Here is a 23,066-nt window from a genome sequence, read left to right on the forward strand (position 1 = left end):
ACTCTTCTAATTGTGGTTTCATTCTTAGCACATTTCTAGAAAGCAGCATCTTCTCTGCACACAAAAGAATAATCAATAGTAATAGTAAAAACTCTTCTGATTGTTCACAATGTGACCTACAGCCAGACTAAATAGCTAGCACTTTCAAATTTATTACTAGATCTGCTAACCCTTTTGGAGTACCTGAGATCACCCCAAGTTTTTGGTGGGGTCCATGTTGCTTAGTCTTTAGTTGTGTTGTGTTTTGTGTACTACTCAGAAATGTGTTGTTTTTTTGTTAGTTGGTCTTTTTCTTGTTTATGTCATTGCATAGTCAGTTTATTTTTGACTTATGAGTTCAAATGATCTTTTTGTATCTTTTGCCTCTCTTTTACAGTTTGTCAGTCAGGTACAGTAAAAATTGTCTGTTTCTGTGCATAATACTATATGATATTATTAGCCTTAAAACCAATTAGTTATTCATAAACTGTATTTACAATTAAAGAATGCATAGACATGATAATTTTTTTGGGGGGAAATGATTTTGGGAGTAGATAAATGAATGAACTGATTTTTTATTTTGGAAATAATGAATGAACAGTTAAATTTGCCATGTTGAACACATGTGGGGATTATAATCATCCATTATGGACTATTGTTAGAATTACAACTGTGTCGACACATAAGTTAAGTTGAAATATTAGACAGATTGACTTTACTAACTGCTGTACCTAACTGTTTCTGTAAATGCAGAACGAAAAATGGATCTGACCAAAACCAGATATTTCCAGAGTTTTTCATGCATTTTCAGAATGATGAAACACAAAATATGCATGTATCTTAAGTACCAGTAAAACATTCTGTACTTTTTAAAGACATTGCATTCACACAATAAACGAATAACTTAAACAATTTGTGTGCAGTCTTAAATTGAATATCTAAATATAGTATTTTAATTTTGAAAACAGGATGTTATTTTCCACTGGCATTTTTTTTAAACAACGATCTTACGGTAACTATACTTTGTTTACCTTCAGGGAAGCTATGCTGTATTTTATATCAACCCTTATGTGTAAATGTCATAGTAGTATAGTTTCTTTTGTTGATATTCGGGGAAGAATTATCACTCTATTGAAAGCCTTCCAAAGTCAATATGTACAAAACATGTCTTACAGGACACGTTTAATCTGGATTTTAAACATTGGATAACTTTAGCCACACGTTAGAAGGGTATGACATAATTTAAATCGTTTATTATAAAACTTTTATTAGTGAGTTACAATGTATTATACACATGTAATTAATTGATTGATACAGTTAAACATTTTATAAATGGCTATTCATATTTCAGTAGTGTAATTTGATAAATGTTTGTGTACTGATTATTTTTTAAAGGTTAGTATACCTTCACAGTTGACAAGTTATTCCATTTCTTGCTCATTTTGCCTAAAACAGTTGACAATTTCTTCCATTTCTTGCTCATTATGCCTAAAACAGATGAGTTGCTATTGCCAAGGAGGTTATATTAGACTAATATAACCTCCTTGCTATTGCCAATATTTTGCATGCCACATCTGAAATTCATGATTTTCATCACCATCCTTTAGTTTTGGAAAAAACTTCTCCCTTAGAACCATTTTCCTTCCAACTATTCCCTTCAAATAAAATTCTTATAAAATTGCTAAGAAACAAAAGGGCAAATTATCTATGTTGAATACATATTATTTGAAATTATTATTATTTTAAAGTTTCTATTTGAATAATAATACGTCTGACTAATTTGATATAAAGAGATGTACCGGTACATGTAATCAAAGTAGAAAAGACATCTAGAGGGCAGCAAGATTGATTTCTTTCCCAGTTTTTTTATGAGGATTTTGTTGTTAAGTCTTTAGTTCTTTACAATTTTTGATGCAATATAATAGTATTTCCCTGAAAGAAAGTTTTTTTTTCTGTAGAAATTTTACACAGGAGTTTTATTCTAAACAGAAAGAGCAGGGGACGTCATAATATACCTTAAGATGTGAAGATGTTCTTCAACATTGTTATTACTAAAAAAGTGTAGCTGTATTCAAAATGAGCAATAAAATTAAGTATCATTTACAAGTAAAAAATTGCATGTTATATCTGTGTAAAGTTTAGAAGTGGGTAAATTTATTTTTAGTTTTCTGATGATTAAGATCCTTCAACCTTGAAGTAATATGCAGAGAATTTTAACACATAAAGTCAAGGTTAGTTAAATGTTTGTAATATTTGAATGTTCTTGCAAGTAAATAAAATAAATTAAATTTTTAATTTCTTTAAACTTCCTACTCCACATGTATATGTTTAATAAAATGTCTGCATATATTTAAGCTGGTAAGTCAGTAAGGTTCCTTTGAAGACACACGTGCCATTTATATATTTTTAAGTATGGATTAATGGTCCTTTAAATGACATTCTTAAAAAGCCAAAGAGGAAGTACAGTGCACTGAAAATATAGTCCTAAGTCTGTGTTGAAATAAGATCCTTAAGTTTGGGCATGCATGTATACTTGTGTGATCTTTTGTAATATACAATTTATAAACATGGAGTGCATTTATTTAGTACTGAGTCTTTTTTTTTAATCTTTAAGCTTTATTTATGCTTAAACAACAAAACAACTAGTACAAAGACATATATTATTAATAAATAAAGCAGATAGCCAAACTTATTTTTGAAAATTTATATCCCATGTTTTCAATTTTAATAAAAAAAAAAAAATGTTCAGGTTCAATGTGTTAGCCTAGACAAATGTTCTTGAATTTCTTCGGAGTTTTTAATATCTTCTAAGATCCAAGTTTTTGTTTATTGGGTTCTTCAACAGATTACAGTTAGAAAGTGTCCTGTAGGTAAAACAAATAATGCATTGACTGAGGCAATTCTATTTGATGTTCATTAAACTCAAGATATATACATGGTAAAGGGCAGTATCACAATTTATAAATCAATTACATGCTGTCCTTTAATACATGGACTAATATTTTCGAATCCTCTGGGTTTTTCATTTGAACTTGGTCAGAATGGAGTGTTGATTACTTGTTAAGTTCTTGATATGAGAATAATTTGTGTTGGTAAACAGTAGATTAAACAAATGTACATTACTGATGTTATCAGCTCTTTAGGTTTCTATTTCTGTTGGAACTATGCTCATCTGTTAACTGTTCTTCAATTTCATATAATTTGAGTTTTATCAGGAGACATATCTAACAAATATAGCTTCTGCAGAGATCAGGATTATTTATAAATCAGACAAAGTATTGTATTGCTGAATACACAAAGGAGAAGGTACATAGGAGATAATTTTTTATCTTATTGGTAATTTGAGAGTTTAGATTGGAACTTTCTGTGCTGTCTGGAAGCTGGGTAAGAAAATAATGTTTTATTGTTGCAACAAAGACATGTTTACATGAATATTTGAAACACTATATACTGATATAACCTTTGAACTTTAGGAAGAGTCTATAGCCTTTAACATTAATCCCAAAATAAACAGCAATATAAATGATAGAAATGTTAAAAGTTTTGGGATAACATTCTTTTAGTTGATGATTTATGAAGGTGAATGCAGAACATCTAAATTTCTGCAGTTTCATCATTAATATTAAGTATTTTATAAATGGATATTACATAATTTCATACTGAGTGCATTATTCATAATTATAAAGTGACATATAATGTTGAATCATTAAATCTTTTATATGATGCTTGCTACAGATAATTAAAGTAACAGTTGACTAATTATTACACAGACTCTGTGTTTTATTTGTCATTATATGATTTATTTAAATAGAAATATAGGATGTACTTGAACCTTTGTTACAAGTCATTGAGAAATAGTTTACAAAATTCAGGGTAAATCATTTTGTGGAAGCTTAGAGATTAGATATCTATTTGAGGTGAAGGTAAGGCTGCAGAAATTGTGTACATGGTGTAGGAAAAGTGGGTTTGAAACTGAGATAAATTAAGAAAGAAATGTTATATTCTTACGTGACTGACAACAGATACATGTACTGGTATTTCAAGACAATGCACATGATGTATTACCGTTCTGGTGCACATCAGATGTATTTGAAACAATGAGAAATGTAGCAAAAAATGTTGCTGTTGACTTAAATCACATCTAAAATAACTTAATAGCCTAACATGCCAACATCATAAAAGTTTTAAATAATAGATATTTTAAAATATGTGTGAGTTATTATGCCCTGCTCTCTCAGGAACCATTATCTTGAAACTGATTATTATATGCATACAAGATCTATTGCAAGTTTGTAAATGTTAATATTAATGTTCATGAGACTTTTATTATTCTAAGCAGAAAAATAAATGCTCATTTTATCTAAGCCATCAAAATATATCTTCAAAAATAAGAAGAAAACTGCTGTTTGTTATTATCTGTTACGCTTTGCCAACAGACAAGGCCAGTAACCATTCCACTTACTTTTCATTCTGCTCATCCCTTAATGTGTCCAAAAGACCTTGGTTTGAAAATTTGTCTAAATTTAATTTTTTGGTGCTTAAAAGAAAGGGAATAACTATTTGTTCTGCAGATTGAAAATGTTGAGTTGTAGTTGCAATTTTTACATCAGCTGTGCAGCCACTTCTAATAAAGTATGAAAGAGAATAACTGTATTTCTTATATAAGTTTTCTTGGCTTCAATGAAACTTAATCAATTGCATTTAGCAACTCTGGTCCAGACTCAGTAGTGGTCTTGATTTATGTTCTTTATTAAAGAATAAATCAGGCTATTTGTTTTCTTTTTTAACATATACATGATATATGTGAATTGTTTAACATTTCTTTAAATGGACCTTTCAAAAGCAGCCTTTTATTGGTATCACTTTTTCGTCGTCTTCTAAAGAAAGATGGTTTCGGGATGATAACTTTAGTATAAGTAAAAAGAAATCATTAAAATTTTAACACAAGGTTTGTAACTTCTAAAGGAAGGCTGGGATTGATTTTTGGGGTTATGGTCCCAACTGTTTAGGAATTAGGGGCCTAATTCGAACAGCATCTTGTATTGCACAAAAGCAAAGAATTGAATATAAACTCAAATCATAAATAAAATAACCAATTTGAACTTCTTTGACTACAGTTACAGTTATTCTGTGCCAGAAACCTATTATGTGTCAAAAATTTAATTACAATCCAAATTCAGACCTGTATGAAGGATGAATATTGTGTCCGTTTTGGCATCAACTTTTCATGGTTGGACGATCTGGGGTCGTATCCAGCTGTGCTCAGCAAAGCAATTAATTTCATTAGTAATCATATCACACTTCCTTTTATTTATAATCATATTCCATTTATTAATATAATTTACAAAAGTTCATGGAATTATCCATTATTTATTATTATCTCTCATTATATACTACATGTGTGTTTTATCTGTACAGTAGTTTAAGTTGTCTGGATTGCATGAAAGCTAACTTACATTATAAAAATAATGAGATGTATGATTGCTAATAAGACAACTAACTATCCAGGTAGAAAAAAGAACAAGGATGTATTTTAAGTATAACTACTCAAGTTTTCAAAAAAGTTTACTCACAAAAATGTTGACATCCAACATCATGTTAATTTTCATTTATCTATTTGAAAATGAGTAGGACAATTTCCCCTGTATATGTTTCACTTAAGGGTCTGCATCTTAGTTAAAGAAAATAAACATGTTTATGATATACTCACACAAATTATAAAAAAAAATATCATTCTGAGCTGCATATACATTTATAATATGCACTTTATTTATACTTTGTGTAAGAGTCAGTATAACATGTAATGGCTAAAGGTGTCCATATATAGATGTGATGTCAGTAAATTTCTTTTATATACTTCATTTCTTAGTGCATATCTCTGATCTGTAAAATCATTCCTTAGATTTATTGAATTTTAAATCATTTAAAAGTTCAATAAGTTATCATTGAGATACCTATGAAATCATATTGTGTAAAAGTTCACAAAGTCTTTTTATAGTGTCATAAATCATAATTTGAATAATGGAATCAAGATGGTAAAAAATCAGCATAATATACATTTAAGTCCATAATAAAATTGTCAAAAAGGTCAAATAACTATGTACGAAATACATTAAATCATTAAATGTGTAGAAAAAGACATGTTGTAAACACTTCAAAGAGGTGTTTATGATAGGTTTTACCATGTAATATTGAAGTATGTGTGTACATAAAAGGCATTTAAATTTTAAAAAGTGAATTTGTTTACCTTTCGGTTTCAAGCTACTATATTTTTGTTGATGTTTATATGGACTAATTTAAACCGACCAAATTGGCGTTAGGTATGAAAGATTAAATTAAAAAGAATTAATATGATGTTTGCTAACTTTTGAATTGAAAAGAAGATATATATGGAAATATTTGAACAAAATTTTGGTTATCTATAATTAAAAGTAGGTAGCTACATTTAGTTTCACAGTAGTCGGTAAAGGTTCAGACTGAAAATAATTTGATTCGTGAACTTTTACCATATATATATAAGAAGTCATATAACAGGTGTAGTATTCCATTGTTTATTTATACTCCTCTTTGCACCAAAAACCAGTACATGAAGTAGATTATATGAAATCTAAAAAGAAATGCTACATATGAAGTTTGTAATATTCAAGGCAATTAAACATTCCTTTTTTTATGCCTCGAAAAATGCAGTGCAAGTAATATGTGATCAGGTTGAGCATTCCTTACTTAGGATTAATAGATTGATTATGTGCCTTATGCTTATAAATTGCATTCCACACCAAAAGCCCTTCAAATTACCATTAGTATAGATATATACAGCTAAAGTTCTGTAGACCAATGAACTCCTGGACCTAACTTGCAGCATGATACATCAGATTTCAAGTTCCTTCACATTAACAACTCCGGAAGCAACTCTCCTGAAGGACCTTTATTGTTCAAATTGTTTACTAATCGAAATATGTCCTTGTTTGTACTGACTTCCATCCAGTAGGGTAGTTACTGGTAGTATCAGTACAAAACATCTGTACCTTCCTTCAATCCTTTCATACATATGACCATATGTAAATTAACCATTGAGATAGTGGGGTTAATAATACATGTAGTTGATGCCTGTATTTTTTCTTTTTCAGTGTTAGTGGTCATGTGACAGAATGGCCCTTCACCAAGGAACTCTTGCCATATTTGAAAATAATGTAGGCGTTAGTGATGCTGTTCTACTTCATCCATTGACAGAGGAAAACTTCATCCAAAATCTCACAGACAGATTTAACCATGACCAGATTTATGTAAGTTATTTTAAATATTACTTAGAATAAAGACATATATATATAATAGGCTGATAAAGAGAAGTATGCTTAGTTTTCTCATTTGAAATGCTTTAACATTTGTCATATCTGGGGCCAGGCTATTATAGTTTGCTGTGCAGTATGAGTTTAGTTCATTCAATGTTAAAGGCTGTACATTTACCTTTATTTGGTGACTTCTATATCATTTATTCTCTGGTGGATAATTGTCTCATTGGCAAGCATACCACATCTTACCGGTGTGATACCACCAAATCATGGTACGTCACATCTGGTTGCATACGAAAGTACTCACAGTAGGTCTAAAAAAATATTCCCTTGAATTTGACAGTTGTAGGTAATTAATCCTACATTCTATTGCAGTAAAACTATTTCTGTGTCATAAACATATGTCTTGGGTATTTCAAAACACCATTATTTTTTATTTGTGATATCTAAAGAAAATTTTGTAATCTTGAGGTTACATGGTGACTAAACCTTGTACACAGATAGAATAAGGGGAGAAATTTGATTGGTTAACTTCCAATGTTGGTTATTTTCTTATATACAATGAAATGTTATGTGAAACTTTTTCTATAGAACTGGACAGGATAAAACTTTACTCATGTCAAGTATTTCTTTATTTGAAAAAAAGATAAATTCTGCACAATTTTTTGAAAAGTGCAAATTTAACAAAGACTAATAGGAGAAAATCAATGGTGGTATTACACCTAATATGGGAGGCTGTACATGTGCATCTATGGCCTTGTGAGTAATCTCATGTGTTAAAATTTCTTGCTATTTAAGTAAAATAATACAAAAAAATGAAATATTATGAGTGGATTGAGTCTCCAAAACACATTTTATGAGAAATTTGTCTTGAAATAGGACTGTACCATGAATATTCAGTCGACAGAAAAAGCCATACTAAGTGCATATATTTATTTTTTTGGAGGAGGGTGTGCTTTTTCTCCTTATTTTTTATATTTTGCTATTATATAACATTTTCCTAGGTAATACTTAAATAAATATATAGTTATAAGTAGATGAAATTATTTTTAATGTTGTAACGACAAGTTATTCACTAAAAGAGGAGCCTTTTTTGTCGCTCTTAGGAACGCGGCGTAAATTAAATTTTTACGTAAGGGCTTATTGAAACCTCCTTGGAGACAGTAAACTTTTATATGGATTGTTCATTCTGCTAAAATACTTCAATTACTCATTTCTTATAACATTTCTACCATAAATGAGTGAAAGTTACCCCAATATTTTTATTTATTGGCCTGAAAAGTTGAAATTTTTAGGAAATGTGAGGTATAAATTGACCCAAAGAGACCTTATAAAGAAGACAAAGAGGTTTATTAGTGGTATTTTATCGTCCTAAAATCATCTTGTGTATCATTTTCAACTGTTTGTAGGCAGATAAGATAGATATTTTATCATTTTATTGGTCCACACTCTATTCTAACTTGATGCGGCTTGGTTTGGATTTGTCGAAGAAATTTTGCTCGAATCGCTGTAGATGTCGTCTCTCATTATACTAGATTTTTCTCAAACTATTGAACTGATTATAACAAAACTTGAAAGAAATGCTTGGAATAACCAGTATTACAAAGGGAAAAATTCACATTCAGTTTATTGAACAAAAAGGTCTTCTTTAATTGGATTTGTTATTCAAGAAAAGACTCTAGTTCTGTTGCGCATACACCAATAAATGTCTGAGACTGCAAAATATCTAAATCAGGGCATTATCCACCAGTCACAAACATGCTTGTTCAACATTACATTTTTATGCCCCACCTTCAATAGTACTTTTATGTCTTTGATTTGTTTTAATTACCTTGCTGAATGTACAGCCCCTTAGATTATTTTTTATTTTATTATATAGGGCGCTCTATAAATTTTTATTATTATTATTATTATGTTTTCTGGTCTGTGGGTCTGTTCATCCACAATGACATTTGTCTGTCTGTCCTTTCGTTATTCTGTCTATCAGTCTGCCCAGCTTCAGGTTAAAGTTTTTGGTCAAGTTTGTTTTGATGAAGTTGAAGTCCAATCAACTTGAAACTTAGAACACATGTTCCCTATGGTATGATCTTTCTTATTTTAATGCCAAATTATATTTTTTACCCCAATTTTACAGTCAACTGAACATAAGAAATTACAGTGTGAGAGGGGCATCTGTGTACTTTGGACGCATTCTTGTAATGCCCCATTTTATGCCCTGTTTGTGGGCATTATGTTTTCTGGTCTGTGTCTCCGTCCATCCGTCTGTTCGTCCCTCTCCAGGTTAAAGTTTTTGGTCGAGGTAGTTTTTGATGAAGTTGAAGTCCAATCAACTTGAAACTTAGTACACATGTTCCCTATGATATGATCTTTCTTATTTTAATGCCAAATTAGAGATTTTACCCCATTTTCATGGTCCAGTGTACATAGAAAGTGATAGTGTGGACGGGACATCCATGTACTAGGGGACACATTCTTGCTTTTTATATATTTTATAGACTTTTTTTAAACAGAAGTCATTTGATAATTTTAAAAACAAAGAATTTCTTTTTAAAGACTGGATTGTTTTAGTTTCAGTTGTAGTTGATCATATAGTTGATTATATATGTACAAAGTTACTTAATTCATTTGATTAATTTCATTGTAGACCTACATTGGAAATGTGGTGGTGTCGGTCAACCCCTACAAACCAGTGGAGCTGTACACACATGACATCATTGATGAATATCGCAATAGGAACATGTATGAGTTGCCTCCTCACATGTAAGTAGAGGTTCAGAATTACATAAAACAAAATAATAGTTGATAGTCTCATCATTGCAGTAAAAGACTTCAGCAGCTAAACTTGCTTTTACTCTGAACATGTATGAAATATTAGACACAAAAGCAGTATGCAGTTTGGATTTAAATCATAATTATTAAAAGATATGCAAGTGTGAGGAAATAGTTGTCTCTTTTGAAAAGTTTGGTTACAAATAAATTTTAAAGTACTAACTACAGCATCTACAGATACATTTTATTGTAAGAAAGAGATGGTGTATCCTTGATGTTGAAACAATAAAAACATTTGATTATGAAAATATTTTTATATTTGATGATATTTCATGTAGCAAAATTTTAATTGATTAACAGCATGTCCCATTTAAACCATTTTGGCCATTTATTTGAACAGCTATGCCATCACAGATGGAGCTTACAGATCTATGAGAGACAGAAACTCCGACCAATGCATCATAATCAGTGGGGAAAGTGGAGCTGGCAAGACAGGTATGTCTACTGGAGACTAGAGATAACTTTATTATTATACTCTCAGTGAATCAGCATCATATGATTAAGGATTATTTTGTCAACTACCCATTAGCATGTACATTTGTACTTTAGTTTTTGTTTGTCCATACATATGCCTTTTATTACTGTGATTGAATTTCAGTGAAATTTTTTAAGACCATCTTCAGTGCCTGATGGTATTTTCTATTTTTATGCCCCACCTACAATAGTAGAGGGGCATTAAGTTTTCTGGTCTGTGTGTCCTTCCGTCTGTCTGTCTGTTCGTCTTTTCGTTCGTCCGTTCGTCCATTTGTCCCACTTCAGGTTAAAGTTTTTGGTCATGGAAGTTTTTGATGAAGCTGAAGTCCAATCAACTTGAAACTTAGTACACATGTTCCTTATGATATGATCTTTCTTAATTTAAGATTTGACTTTTTACCCCATTTTCATGGTCCATTGAACATAGAAATTAAAAGTGTGAGTTTCAGGTTAAAGTTTTTGGTCAAGGTAGTTTTTGATGAAGTTAAAGTCCAATCAACTTGAAACTTAGTACACATGTTCCCTTTTGGGTGATATTTTTACTTTTAAGGCATAATTTGATTTTTTACCCAATTTCACAGTCCATTGAACATGTAAAATGATAATGCAAGTGGGACATCCTTGTACTTTGGACACATTCTTGTTTTCCAAATAATTTTAGGGCTTCTCATAGCAAAAGATAGACTTTGGCCGTTCTAGAAAAGAGAATAGACTTATTTTAGAATTAAATCCTCATACTTATGAAGTACAAATGTAGGACCTGTATTTTAGTCCAAAAAATTCTCAATATATTACTTCTAATTCAAACCTTTTTAAGGAATTGCCAATCTTATACTATCATTAGATAAACAAATAATTGTAATCTTGATGTGTACACTGTTCAAATTAAAAGAATGACATGTTCCGTTTAAGGCTAAAATATACAAAAATGTTTGCTACTGATTTTAGATCTGTAAATATATAATGAAATGTCAACTGAAAATCCACATTTTCCCTTTAGAGGAGGTTAAAACATGTGAACACAAATGGCAGTTCCCATGAAATCTCATATTCCTACAAGCACTGTCTTTTTTTGGAAATAGTTTTTATAATCAATCTAAGAGGATGGGCTTGATTTGAAGCTGTGTCAAAATCCAAACCTTGAAAATTATCTTCTATTTCACTAGGCACACAATAAAGTAAGAGCAAGTAGTATTTTAAAGAGCAAAGATTTGTTAAACTAGTTAAAATAATATGTCTGATTAGGTTGACAGGCCTTCCTGCAGACTGGCTCATTGTGTCAGTCAGCTTCACAGCAGGGTTCATATTCACATTTAACATAAATGTGAACATTCTAAATATGCATTCAATCTTATCAGCTAGGCTATAACATGATTTTTTATATGATAATTTGTTCCTGAGATTGTATTTAATGTGAGAGTTAATCTTTTCAGAGGCCAGCAAGGTTATAATGCAATATGTTGCTGAGGTGTCTGGAAAAGGACAAGATATAGACAGGGTCAAAGAGCAACTGTTACAATCAAATCCAGTCTTGGAAGGTATATAACTAGTCACATTTTCACTTAAGTATGTATACTGTTCTGTTAAAGTATTGATGAGAAATAGAACAAAGTTTGAGGTCGCCATGAATTATTAAGTTTGGAAGTATTTGTTGTTGATATAAAGTTTAAAACAACTCACTTTCCTAAGCCAGTTAACCCAGTTGTAACATAGACTATTTGTCATTTCATTATATATATATATATTTGCAATATAGAAAACATGATAGTTTTAGAGTTAGTAAAAATGTACACTCTTTTTCTTCTTCAGCTTTTGGGAATGCAAAGACAAACAGAAACGACAACTCTTCAAGATTTGTAAGTTTAGTGAAAGTATAGAATCAATGTAAATTAGGACTTTGAGTAAGTTAATTATATAAATGATCAACATGATGTTTATAAAAATCAGCATATTCATTGTACTGTCCTTTGAAGAAAAACTATTTAAAGTTTTTTTTTTTTTAAATGAACTAAATCATTTAAAGAAATACTCTTTTTAAAAAGGTTAAAATTTACAATTAAACTGAATTTCTGCAGGGTTAAAACATTCAGCATGAAATGTAAGTTGACAATTGTAGAAATATGAAATAATCAAATCTTTGTGCAAGGTGAAATAATTTTTGTCTTGACTATTTCTATGTTGAAGAAGTTTTTTTCTTTGTGTGTATCTGCTTTCCTGGTTTGTAAAAAAAATATTTTAAAATTGAATCTTAAAATTTTGGTGTTATGATAAATACTTGGAAAATATGTGGCATGATGGGTACAAACTTTTATGGTTAGAAGGAATAACAAAATTCTTAATAATTGACACACAACAAACAATAATGCGCCTCACAGTAGTTTATGTCTTTTTTTCTTAGCCACATAATTAATTGACTGCTGTGTGTCTTCTCAGTTTTACTTCAAAATTTATTGAAATCCCATAGAATATTTAAACAAGAAGATGTGGTATGATTGCCAATGAGACAACTCTCCACAAGAGACCAAAAGACACTAAAATTAACAACTATAGGTCACTGTACAGCCTTCAACAATGAGAAAAGCCCATACCCCATAGTCAGCTATTATAGGCCCTGAAATGACAAATGTAAAACAATTCAAACGAGAAAAATAAAGACGTTATTAATGTGCAAAAAAGGGAACAAAAAACAAATTGTTTACACATCAACAAACAACAACCAACGAATTACAGGCTTCTGACTTGGGACAGACACATACATACAGAATGTGGTGGGGTTAAACATATGCATGTTAGTGGGATCCCAGCCCTCCCCCTAACATGGGACAGTGATGTAACAGTACAACATAAGAACGAACTATAAAAATAATGACTATGTTATAAACTTTTATTTTAGGGGAAGTATATGGACATTGAGTTTGATTATAAAGGAGATCCACTAGGTGGAGTCATTACTAACTGTAAGTCCATCATAACATAAGGAGTAAAAGTAAAAATTATCTGTCATACTCTATTCCCTGTTGAAAATCTTGATGTATCAAAATACAGATTATGAAAAGTATTTAGAAAATCATTATAAAAAAAACCCAGGGTTTCATGAATTTTTAATTGGCTAATCCTTGGGACAAATCATAAACAAAAAATCTAACACTTAGATTTTTTGTTTATATTAAACCTGAAGGGAATTTTTTTGCTATTTTGACTTACATAAAACGTGAGATTCTGCTGTAACCATGGCCATTATATTGTGTGGAAAGAGACAAGTTTTGTTTCTGCATTTAAAGGAATTATGATAACTTGGAAAGCTTTTCTTAAAATGCTTTTTTTTTAATTTTATTCTAAGACTGTATAACTACATAAGTAATTGAAAATTCAAGAAAACATAGCTTAAGATATGTTCCCATATACAATTAAATTGAGAATGGAAATGGGGAATGTGTCAAAGAGACAACAACCTGACCAAATAAAAAACAACAGCAGAAGGTCACCAACAGGTCTTCAATGTAGCGAGAAATTCCCGCACCTGGAGGCGTCCTTCAGCTGGCCCCTAAACAAATATATACTAGTTCAGTGATAATGAACGTCATACTATTTTCCAAATTGTACACATATACAAGGAAGTAATTTATACTTATAATTTGTACATCTGTGTAGTTAAGTTTAGGAAATAAAGTTGTAGCTTTTAGAAGATTTATATCCTTTGAAAATAAAGTGTTTACACTTGTTTAAGAGTGAGGTGAAAGATGCCAAATGCACATTCAAACTCATGAGACGAAAATAAACTGACTTTATCTGTGGTGACATGAATTTTAAATACCACAGAATTCCTTTCTTACACGTCGGGAAAAGACTTGAATAAGCATATTTAAAAAAAATATGAATAAAATATATTATTTACTTCTACTGCTTTAAAGGTATACTACAATTTACTTATTTTCACCCCCAAAAGATACTAAAAAGATGATTTTAACATCAATTGCAATCCATCTAGGACTACAAGAAGTCATTAAGTCATAAAGATTGATACTTATTTGTATGAAGGTATTATGTTTTGTGGTTTCCACAAGTAAGGCTATTGGTCCTAATAAGTGGACAGCTTCACATTTTTATACAAGTTATAAAGCATTGTTTTTTTCTTTGTTACAGATTTACTGGAAAAGGTGAGAGTATAATCTATAGACTATCTTAAGAATCATCAGTTTCTAACATTCATTTTGTAAATGTCTATAAATAGCTACAAGCCATGATATATGATTTCTAATCATATTTCAAGTTGTGATTTAAATTAATGAAAGGATATACAAAAAAGTAAAATCACAAAAATACTGAACTCAGAGGAAAATCAATTCGGAAAGTCCATAATCACATGGCAAAATCAAATAACAAAATGCATCAAAAACGAATAGACAAGAACTGTCATATTCCTGACTTGGTACAGGCATTTTCAAATGTAGAAAATGGTGGATTAAACCTGGTTCTATAGCGTTAACCCTCTCTCTTTAATAACAGTCCCATCAAATTCCGTTATATTTACACAAGGACTTCTATATACGTCCCTGATTTACATGATGGGTTAAATAAAAAATTTACTTTAAAAAAAAAATACAAATATGATTTATAGCAGCATTATGTACACCTTATGAAACACATAATTTAGACAAGACAAGGAGTTTGTTTACATGGAAACAGCATTGATACATTTAAGGAAAAACACAATAGACGATTTAGTTCATTGCTTGTTTGATATTGTTTTGAAACATAGCTTTATTTTTCAGTCACGGGTAGCCTTCCAAATGAAAGGAGAAAGAAATTTCCATGTGTTCTATCAGCTGTTACGAGGTGCTGACAAAGAGTTACTCGGTATGATTAAACAATGATTTTTTAAAGCTATTTATATTCTGACTTTGAATAATTGGTTTATGAAAAAATAATAGATGAAGAATGTGAAATGTTTTGTTCCCTTAATATAAAATATCAATAAATGTTAAAATGAAGAGACATGGTTTTACAGTCAATGAGACAACTATCCATAAAGGCTAGAGGATGAAGATGTTAACAATAACTGAAATTTATGTCCGTTCTGCAAAACTTTTACCACTGTTGGTGGTATGTGTCAATTTATCATCTTCCCTCAACAAATTTGTATTCTATTTCTTGCTGTGTTTGTATGATCAACTATTGTCAAATAATTTGAGATACAGTCATTTTAAAAGATGATGTATGCATTTGTATAACCATTGACTAATATTATTTATTTTCTATCCTGAATTTTAATCTACTTCTATTATTTTGATAGATGCATTAAAACTATCGTCAGATCCTGAATCGTATGTGTTTTTAAAACAGAGTGGCTGTGTAGATGTTGACACGGTAGATGATGACCATAGCTTTAGTGTGATTAAGGTGGGTTAATATTGACTGACCATAGCTTTAGTGTGATAAAGAAGGGTTCATATTGACTGACCATAGCTTTAGTGTGATTAAGGTGGGTTCATATTTACTGACCCTAGCTTTAGTGTGATTAAGGTGGGTTAATATTAACTGACCCTAGCTTTAGTGTGATTAAGGTGGGTTCATATTTACTGACCCTAGCTTTAGTGTGATTAAGGTGGGTTAATATTGACTGACCCTAGCTTTAGTGTGATTAAGGTGGGTTCATATTTACTGACCATAGCTTTAGTGTGATTAAGGTGGGTTCATATTTACTGACCATAGCTTTAGTGTGATTAAGGTGGGTTCATATTGACTGACCCTAGCTTTAGTGTGATTACGGTGGGTTAATATTTACTGACCATAGCTTTAGTGTGATTAAGGTGGGTTCATATTTACTGACCATAGCTTTAGTGTGATTAAGGTGGGTTCATATTGACTGACCATAGCTTTAGTGTGATTAAGATGGGTTAATATTGACTGACCCTAGCTTTAGTGTGATTAAGGTGGGTTCATATTTACTGACCATAGCTTTAGTGTGATTACAGTGGGTTAATATTGACTGACCATAGCTTTAGTGTGAATAAGGTGGGTTCATATTTACTGACCATAGCTTTAGTGTGAATAAGGTGGGTTCATATTTACTGACCATAGCTTTAGTGTGAATAAGGTGGGTTAATATTGACTGACCCTAGCTTTAGTGTGATTAAGGTGGGTTCATATTTACTGACCATAGCTTTAGTGTGATTAAGGTGGGTTAATATTGACTGACCCTAGCTTTAGTATGATTAAGGTGGGTTCATATTTACTGACCATAGCTTTAGTGTGATTAAGGTGGGTTAATATTGACTGACCCTAGCTTTAGTGTGATTAAGGTGGGTTCATATTTACTGACCCTAGCTTTAGTGTGATTAAGGTGGGTTAATATTGACTGACCCTAGCTTTAGTGTGATAAAGGTGGGTTAATATTGACAGACCCTAGCTTTAGTGTGATTAAGGGGGGTTAATATTGACTGACCCTAGGTTTAGTGTGATTAAGGTGGGTTAATATTGACTGACCCTAGCTTTAGTGTGATTAAGGTGGGTTAATATTTACTGACCCTAGCTTTAGTGTGATTAAGGTGGGTTAATATTTACTGACCCTAGCTTTAGTGTGATTAAGGTGGGTTCATATTTACTGACCCTAGCTTTAGTGTGATTAAGGTGGGTTAATATTGACTGACCCTAGCTTTAGTATGATTAAGGTGGGTTCATATTTACTGACCATAGCTTTAGTGTGATTAAGGTGGGTTAATATTGACTGACCCTAGCTTTAGTGTGATTAAGGTGGGTTCATATTTACTGACCCTAGCTTTAGTGTGATTAAGGTGGGTTAATATTGACTGACCCTAGCTTTAGTGTGATAAAGGTGGGTTAATATTGACAGACCCTAGCTTTAGTGTGATTAAGGGGGGTTAATATTGACTGACCCTAGGTTTAGTGTGATTAAGGTGGGTTAATATTGACTGACCCTAGCTTTAGTGTGATTAAGGTGGGTTAATATTTACTGACCCTAGCTTTAGTGTGATTAAGGTGGGTTAATATTTACTGACCCTAGCTTTAGTGTGATTAAGGTGGGTTCATATTTACTGACCCTAGCTTTAGTGTGATTAAGGTGGGTTAATATTTACTGACCCTAGCTTTAGTGTGATTAAGGTGGGTTAATATTGACTGACCCTAGGTCTAGTGTGATTAAGGTTGGTTCATATTTACTGACCATAGCTTTAGTGTGATTAAGGTGGGTTAATATTGACTGACCATAGCTTTAGTGTGATTAAGGTGGGTTCATATTTACTGACTAAGGTGGGTTCATATTGACTGACCATAGCTTTAGTGTGATTAAGGTGGGTTTTTATGTACTGACCATAGCTATAGTGTGCATAAGGTGGCTTCATATTTACTGACCATAGCTTTAGTGTTTTTAAGGTGGGTTCATATTGACTGACCATAGCGTTAGTGTGATTAAGGTGGGTTTATATTTACTGACCATAGCTTTAGTGTGCATAAGGTGGGTTCATATTTACTGACCATAGCTTTACTGTTTTTAAGGTGGGTTCATATTGACTGACCATAGCTTAAGTGTGATTAAGGTGGGTTTATATTTACTGACCCTAGCTTTAGTGTGCATAAGGTGGGTTCATATTTACTGACCATAGCTTTAGTGTGAATAAGGTGGGTTAATATTGACTGACCATAGCTTTAGTGTGAATAAGGTGGGTTCATATTTACTGACCATAGCTTTAGTGTGATTACGGTGGGTTAATATTTACTGACCATAGCTTTAGTGTGAATAAGGTGGGTTAATATTGACTGACCATCGCTTTAGTGTGAATAAGGTGGGTTCATATTTACTGACCATAGCTTTAGTGTGAATAAGGTGGGTTCATATTTACTGACCATAGCTTTAGCGTGAATAAGGTGGGTTAATATTGACTGACCATAGCTTTAGTGTGATTAAGGTGGGTTCATATTTACTGACCATAGCTTTAGTGATTAAGGTGGGTTAATATTGACTGACCATAGCTTTAGTGTGAATAAGGTGGGTTCATATTTACTGACCATAGCTTAAGTGTGATTAAGGTGGGTTCATATTTACTGACCATAGCTTTAGTGATTAAGGTGGGTTCATATTTACTGACCATAGCTTTAGTGGGATTAAGGTGGGTTCATATTTACTGACCATAGTTTTAGTGTGATTAAGGTGGGTTCATATTTACTGACCATAGCTTTAGTGTGATTAGGGTGAGTTCATATTTACTGTCAGAGTGGTACAAATTATTGAGAAGTGTTTAGGAAAAAATATATATCTGAAAATCGACATATATTTTTACAACACAATTCAATAAAAGTGTAATTGTATATATGAAAAATTATATGAAATGATATTATAAAGAACGAATAAATGAAGATGATGCTGGTTGGGTTGCTTAGGTCCAAAGGTAAGAATTGGTAGAAAATGCCCTCAAGACATAGCATTTATCAATATTTTATAATTTGAATGTCACTTTTGCTGATGATGCATTTTTTAAAATAAAATTTGTATTTACGGATGAGTTCTTTTTAATGTATTTGTTTCATATATATAATAAAGTTATTAAGTATGTAGTATAGCTCTATATATTAACGGCCTCCTCATAGAGCTATGTATATTAATGCATAGACCCTCCACCTTAACAAGAACCACTTCACTCTTTGCCTTGGTTGATATGCAGATGTGATAAATACTATAATAATTCTTTTAATAATAATAATAATAATAATAATTCTTTATTTAAAGAGGGTTTCACAGTTAGCTGTAAAGCTTATCTTCCCTGAGACCCTCATGAAATACAATGACATATAACAAACAATTACAAAATATCAAACAAACACACATACATGAATAATGCAATAAAAAATTGTTATGAAATATACAATTTTCAAAACAGGTAAAAGTTACAAATTCATATATGACATATATAGTATTGCCATCAACAATATCATAAGTTTGAGTAAGTGTGAGAAAATTATTATTGATATAAAATCGCACAGCTTCTTAATGTTCCAACAAGTAATTTTTTAAATCTTTTTTGAATGAGCTTGTACTTGAGGTTGATTTTTTCAGGGATATTGGTAAGTTATTCCATAAAATAGATCCTGAATATATAAAAGATTTCTTATACAGATCTGTTTTGGCTTTTGGAACTTGTAAATTTTTGCAAGAGGCATTTCTCAAACAATATTGTTTTTGTTCTGGCATTTCTTTAAATTTTTCAGTAAGATATACTGGGGCTTCATTCTTAAGGTATTTCTGCATCAAAACAGATTTGTGGTATGAGATTCTGTTCTCTACTGTCATCCATCCAAGCTGTTTAAACAGTGGAGCTGATGATGAAAGTGGATCAGCATCTAAAATAATTCTTGCAGCCCTTTTCTGCAATTTTATTATTCTGACTAGCTCATTTTTAGCACACAACAATCCATTTGGAAATAGATCTACAATTCCCAATCAGTTAGCAAAAGCCAACCAGTTCATGGACTTTTATAACCCTGTCACATTTTCGCAATATTATCTGAATTTACATTTTATGCCTATCCAAAATAAAAAAAAATTGCTGAATAGCATTAAATTTGTGATTTACCTGTAACAATGAAATCCACAGTTTAAGAATTTTTATATACAGTTTTTATAACTGTTGGTCCAAACAAAGATGTACTACAGTCATTTTGTACTGTTGTTTAAAGTAGCAGATTTCTACGCCAGTTGTTTTGGTTTGTACACAGGTGTGGTATAATTGCCAATGAGACAACTACTGTAAACCAACTTATTTTCCCAAGCAATTTATTTATGCGACTTTCGCAAGTAGAAAAATAATGTGAATATGTCAATCTTTAATCTTTCCCTAATAAACTTCATCAAGTAAATCAGATAATCATGAAATTAAATAGCCCCAAAGTGGTCAAGAAAGGGTAAAACATGAAATAAAATATCCCCGAAAATAAGTTGGTTTACAGTATCAATCAGAGACCAAAGGAACAGGATGCAAACAATATACTGCATTTTTTTACTGCTTTTGATAATGTAATTGACATCTATTTTGTCCACATAAAGAATTTCACTGACTAGAACTGCCCTTTTCCAGAGAGAGGGAGAGAGATTGCTTTATGTGAAGTTTTGTGTCCCAAAATTTAATTATGTATAACTAAAAAAATAAATATCAGTTAAGAAATTTATGTATACTATGTAGCTAAATAGAATAAAAGTTTCAGAGATGTACTTCTCTATGATTGAGCTTATTAACCAGGTTGGATTAATCCCAATACCAGCTTATAGTATGCATGATGATGTTTTAAGGCAGGGAAAAGGGGATACCTGCACTATCAACTTTTACAGTCTTTTATAAATCTGAAAATTCACACACAGAAATTGTACACATATTGACGCTGTCACTATTGTGAATATTTTGGTGAAGTTTCAAATTTTTTTCAAAATCAGAAATTAAGTAATTCTTTTCCACGTTTAAAAAATACGATACTAATTTTATGTACCAGTATATACATTGCTATCAAACTGTGAAGTTATTTTCATAAAGAGTCACCCAGGCCATCATTTATTGCCATGACAAATATCATCCAAAAATAGAAACTTTCAGATAATGCACTGAAAAGTATCAAGCGATTTTAAACTTTTTTCTTATGTTTCATTTATACTTATCCCTGTGATAATGATGATAAGGCTAGTCAGATTTTAGTACTAAGTTAAATATGAAAGAAATATTCTCATATTTTCATGCTATTTTCACATTCCCTAGATATTTCTAATCTCTAGTGAATAAATTGTTCTCAGCAAATGATTGGTTGAAATTTAATTGTGAAGTCAATTTTTCTTGTTTTCTTCTGAATTTTCTTATTGTGAAAAAAGGCAACCATATCACATCAAAAGTACACAACTTTCCTCAAATCTTTGAAAAGGAAAGATAAAAATCATAAGAGAAACAGATTCCACCACTGTAGCTCATGTATTACGATATTTCTCCACTCTCAACAGTTAAATTTTAATTATTTAAAATTTAACTGTCTTGAGTGGAGAAATATCTTAATACACTTGTTTCAGTTGTGGAATCTCTATGTAATCAACAAGTTTAACACATATTTTCTTATTGAAAATAGTGTTAATTAACATGTACGAGACAAACTGTGAAAATTTGTTTACAACATGTGATTTCATCTCTACATAAATTTCTGTTATATATCTTATTTTGTTATATATTTTGAATTAGACAAACATTATTACATTTTTCCTGTTATTGTTTTGGCCGTTTAGATGTCCTGTTGATTGCTACAATTTTAAAGGTCAGCATGAGCAATTACACTTCCAGATACAATTTAATGACACAATATAATATAATCAGTTTTTCTTTGGTGTATATCTGTTAGTCATAATGAATGAATTCATTATTAAGATTGACAAAAACACATTTGGAAAGACAGCTTTATAAATTGATTATTTGATATTTTTAAAATCACATTCTATATTAACACAAAATAATTAAAACTAATGGTTGTATATAAGATAAAAAATAACTCTGAATAATTTTGTCCTGAGTCCTTAAAAGATTCTATTGTCTACTAGCTATTGTGGAAAGTGGTTTATAAAAATTACAAATATTAGCACTATAAAAAGATATAAACAATTAAATGAATTTCCTCACAGTATCTCGTCTGCATACAGATATATTTTTGGCGCAAAACAAAAATATAAATATTCAATGCTACGTGCAACCATTAACAGATTTAATCCCATGTCAGTTGGAAATCTGTCAAGTAAGGAGATTGTTACATATGTTGGCAAATAAAACAGTAGGAATGACATCATTATCATCAGACTGCACTTTACTATGTCAAGCAAACATTTGGATTCTAATTCTGAATTTTGTCGTGCTTGTTGATCACTAGATTGTTTCAAAGTTCTTATGAAACCCTCTCCTGTTTTAGTATCGTCATTGTCCTCATTTATTGCTTTAAAACTTGAAGCATACCTCAAAGGTTGCATGGTTGTACCTGGATCACTTGGACGAATCACACGAATGAGTGGATACTCCATTTTATCTGTTTCAATATTGTCCTGATTGAATATGTCTTCATCAGTTTGTGTCATAGAATCTACCAGTTTTTTGCGTCTGTGTTTCGATTTTGATTCCTTACTGTGATGTCTTGATATTTTGACATAATCTTGAAGATCCACTGGACATTTGTCAAAGTCAGCTGAATCTATATCGGTACTGTCTATAGAGCTATCTAAGTTATTATGAGTAATTAATTTGATTTTTGTCTTCATTGCTTGATCTTGTTCAGGATAAACATCAGAAAAACTACTGTCAGTAGACAAACTGAAGATGCTGTACTGAGATGATAGTAAATTACCTGCATTTGACAGCCTACGATTTCTAAGGCTTTGGAATTTTTTTGTTTCCAGTAACCTTTTCTGTTTGTCTTCAGTCAGATCGCTCTGAGCTCTCTGTCTGAATTCATCGTGCTCATCTACCATCA

At 31.1% G+C, this 23,066-nt stretch overlaps 1 protein-coding gene across 7 annotated transcripts in view; it reads left to right on the plus strand.

Annotated features, from left to right (window-relative positions):
• LOC134707079 (unconventional myosin-Ia-like) overlaps window positions 1-23,066 on the plus strand; it is a 69,656-nt gene that overhangs the window by 9,444 nt on the left and 37,146 nt on the right. For 2 of the 7 annotated variants that reach the window (XM_063566569.1, XM_063566575.1), the window contains exons 1-10: window positions 1,022-1,209; window positions 7,107-7,262; window positions 9,913-10,028; window positions 10,438-10,532; window positions 12,005-12,109; window positions 12,381-12,427; window positions 13,465-13,528; window positions 14,715-14,728; window positions 15,344-15,428; window positions 15,865-15,971. In XM_063566569.1, the coding sequence (XP_063422639.1) occupies window positions 7,128-7,262; window positions 9,913-10,028; window positions 10,438-10,532; window positions 12,005-12,109; window positions 12,381-12,427; window positions 13,465-13,528; window positions 14,715-14,728; window positions 15,344-15,428; window positions 15,865-15,971 (768 nt within the window). In that variant the 5' untranslated portion in view covers window positions 1,022-1,209; window positions 7,107-7,127. Of the gene's footprint in view, window positions 1-1,021; window positions 1,210-2,154; window positions 2,211-3,753; window positions 3,903-7,106; window positions 7,263-9,912; window positions 10,029-10,437; window positions 10,533-12,004; window positions 12,110-12,380; window positions 12,428-13,464; window positions 13,529-14,714; window positions 14,729-15,343; window positions 15,429-15,864; window positions 15,972-23,066 lie in introns of those variants that run through there. The other 5 variants (XM_063566572.1, XM_063566576.1, XM_063566574.1 and 2 more) reach the window with 5 other exon arrangements.

Source organism: Mytilus trossulus, chromosome 2, assembly GCF_036588685.1.
Source record: "Mytilus trossulus isolate FHL-02 chromosome 2, PNRI_Mtr1.1.1.hap1, whole genome shotgun sequence".
Classification (NCBI taxonomy): Eukaryota; Metazoa; Mollusca; class Bivalvia; order Mytilida; family Mytilidae; genus Mytilus; species Mytilus trossulus.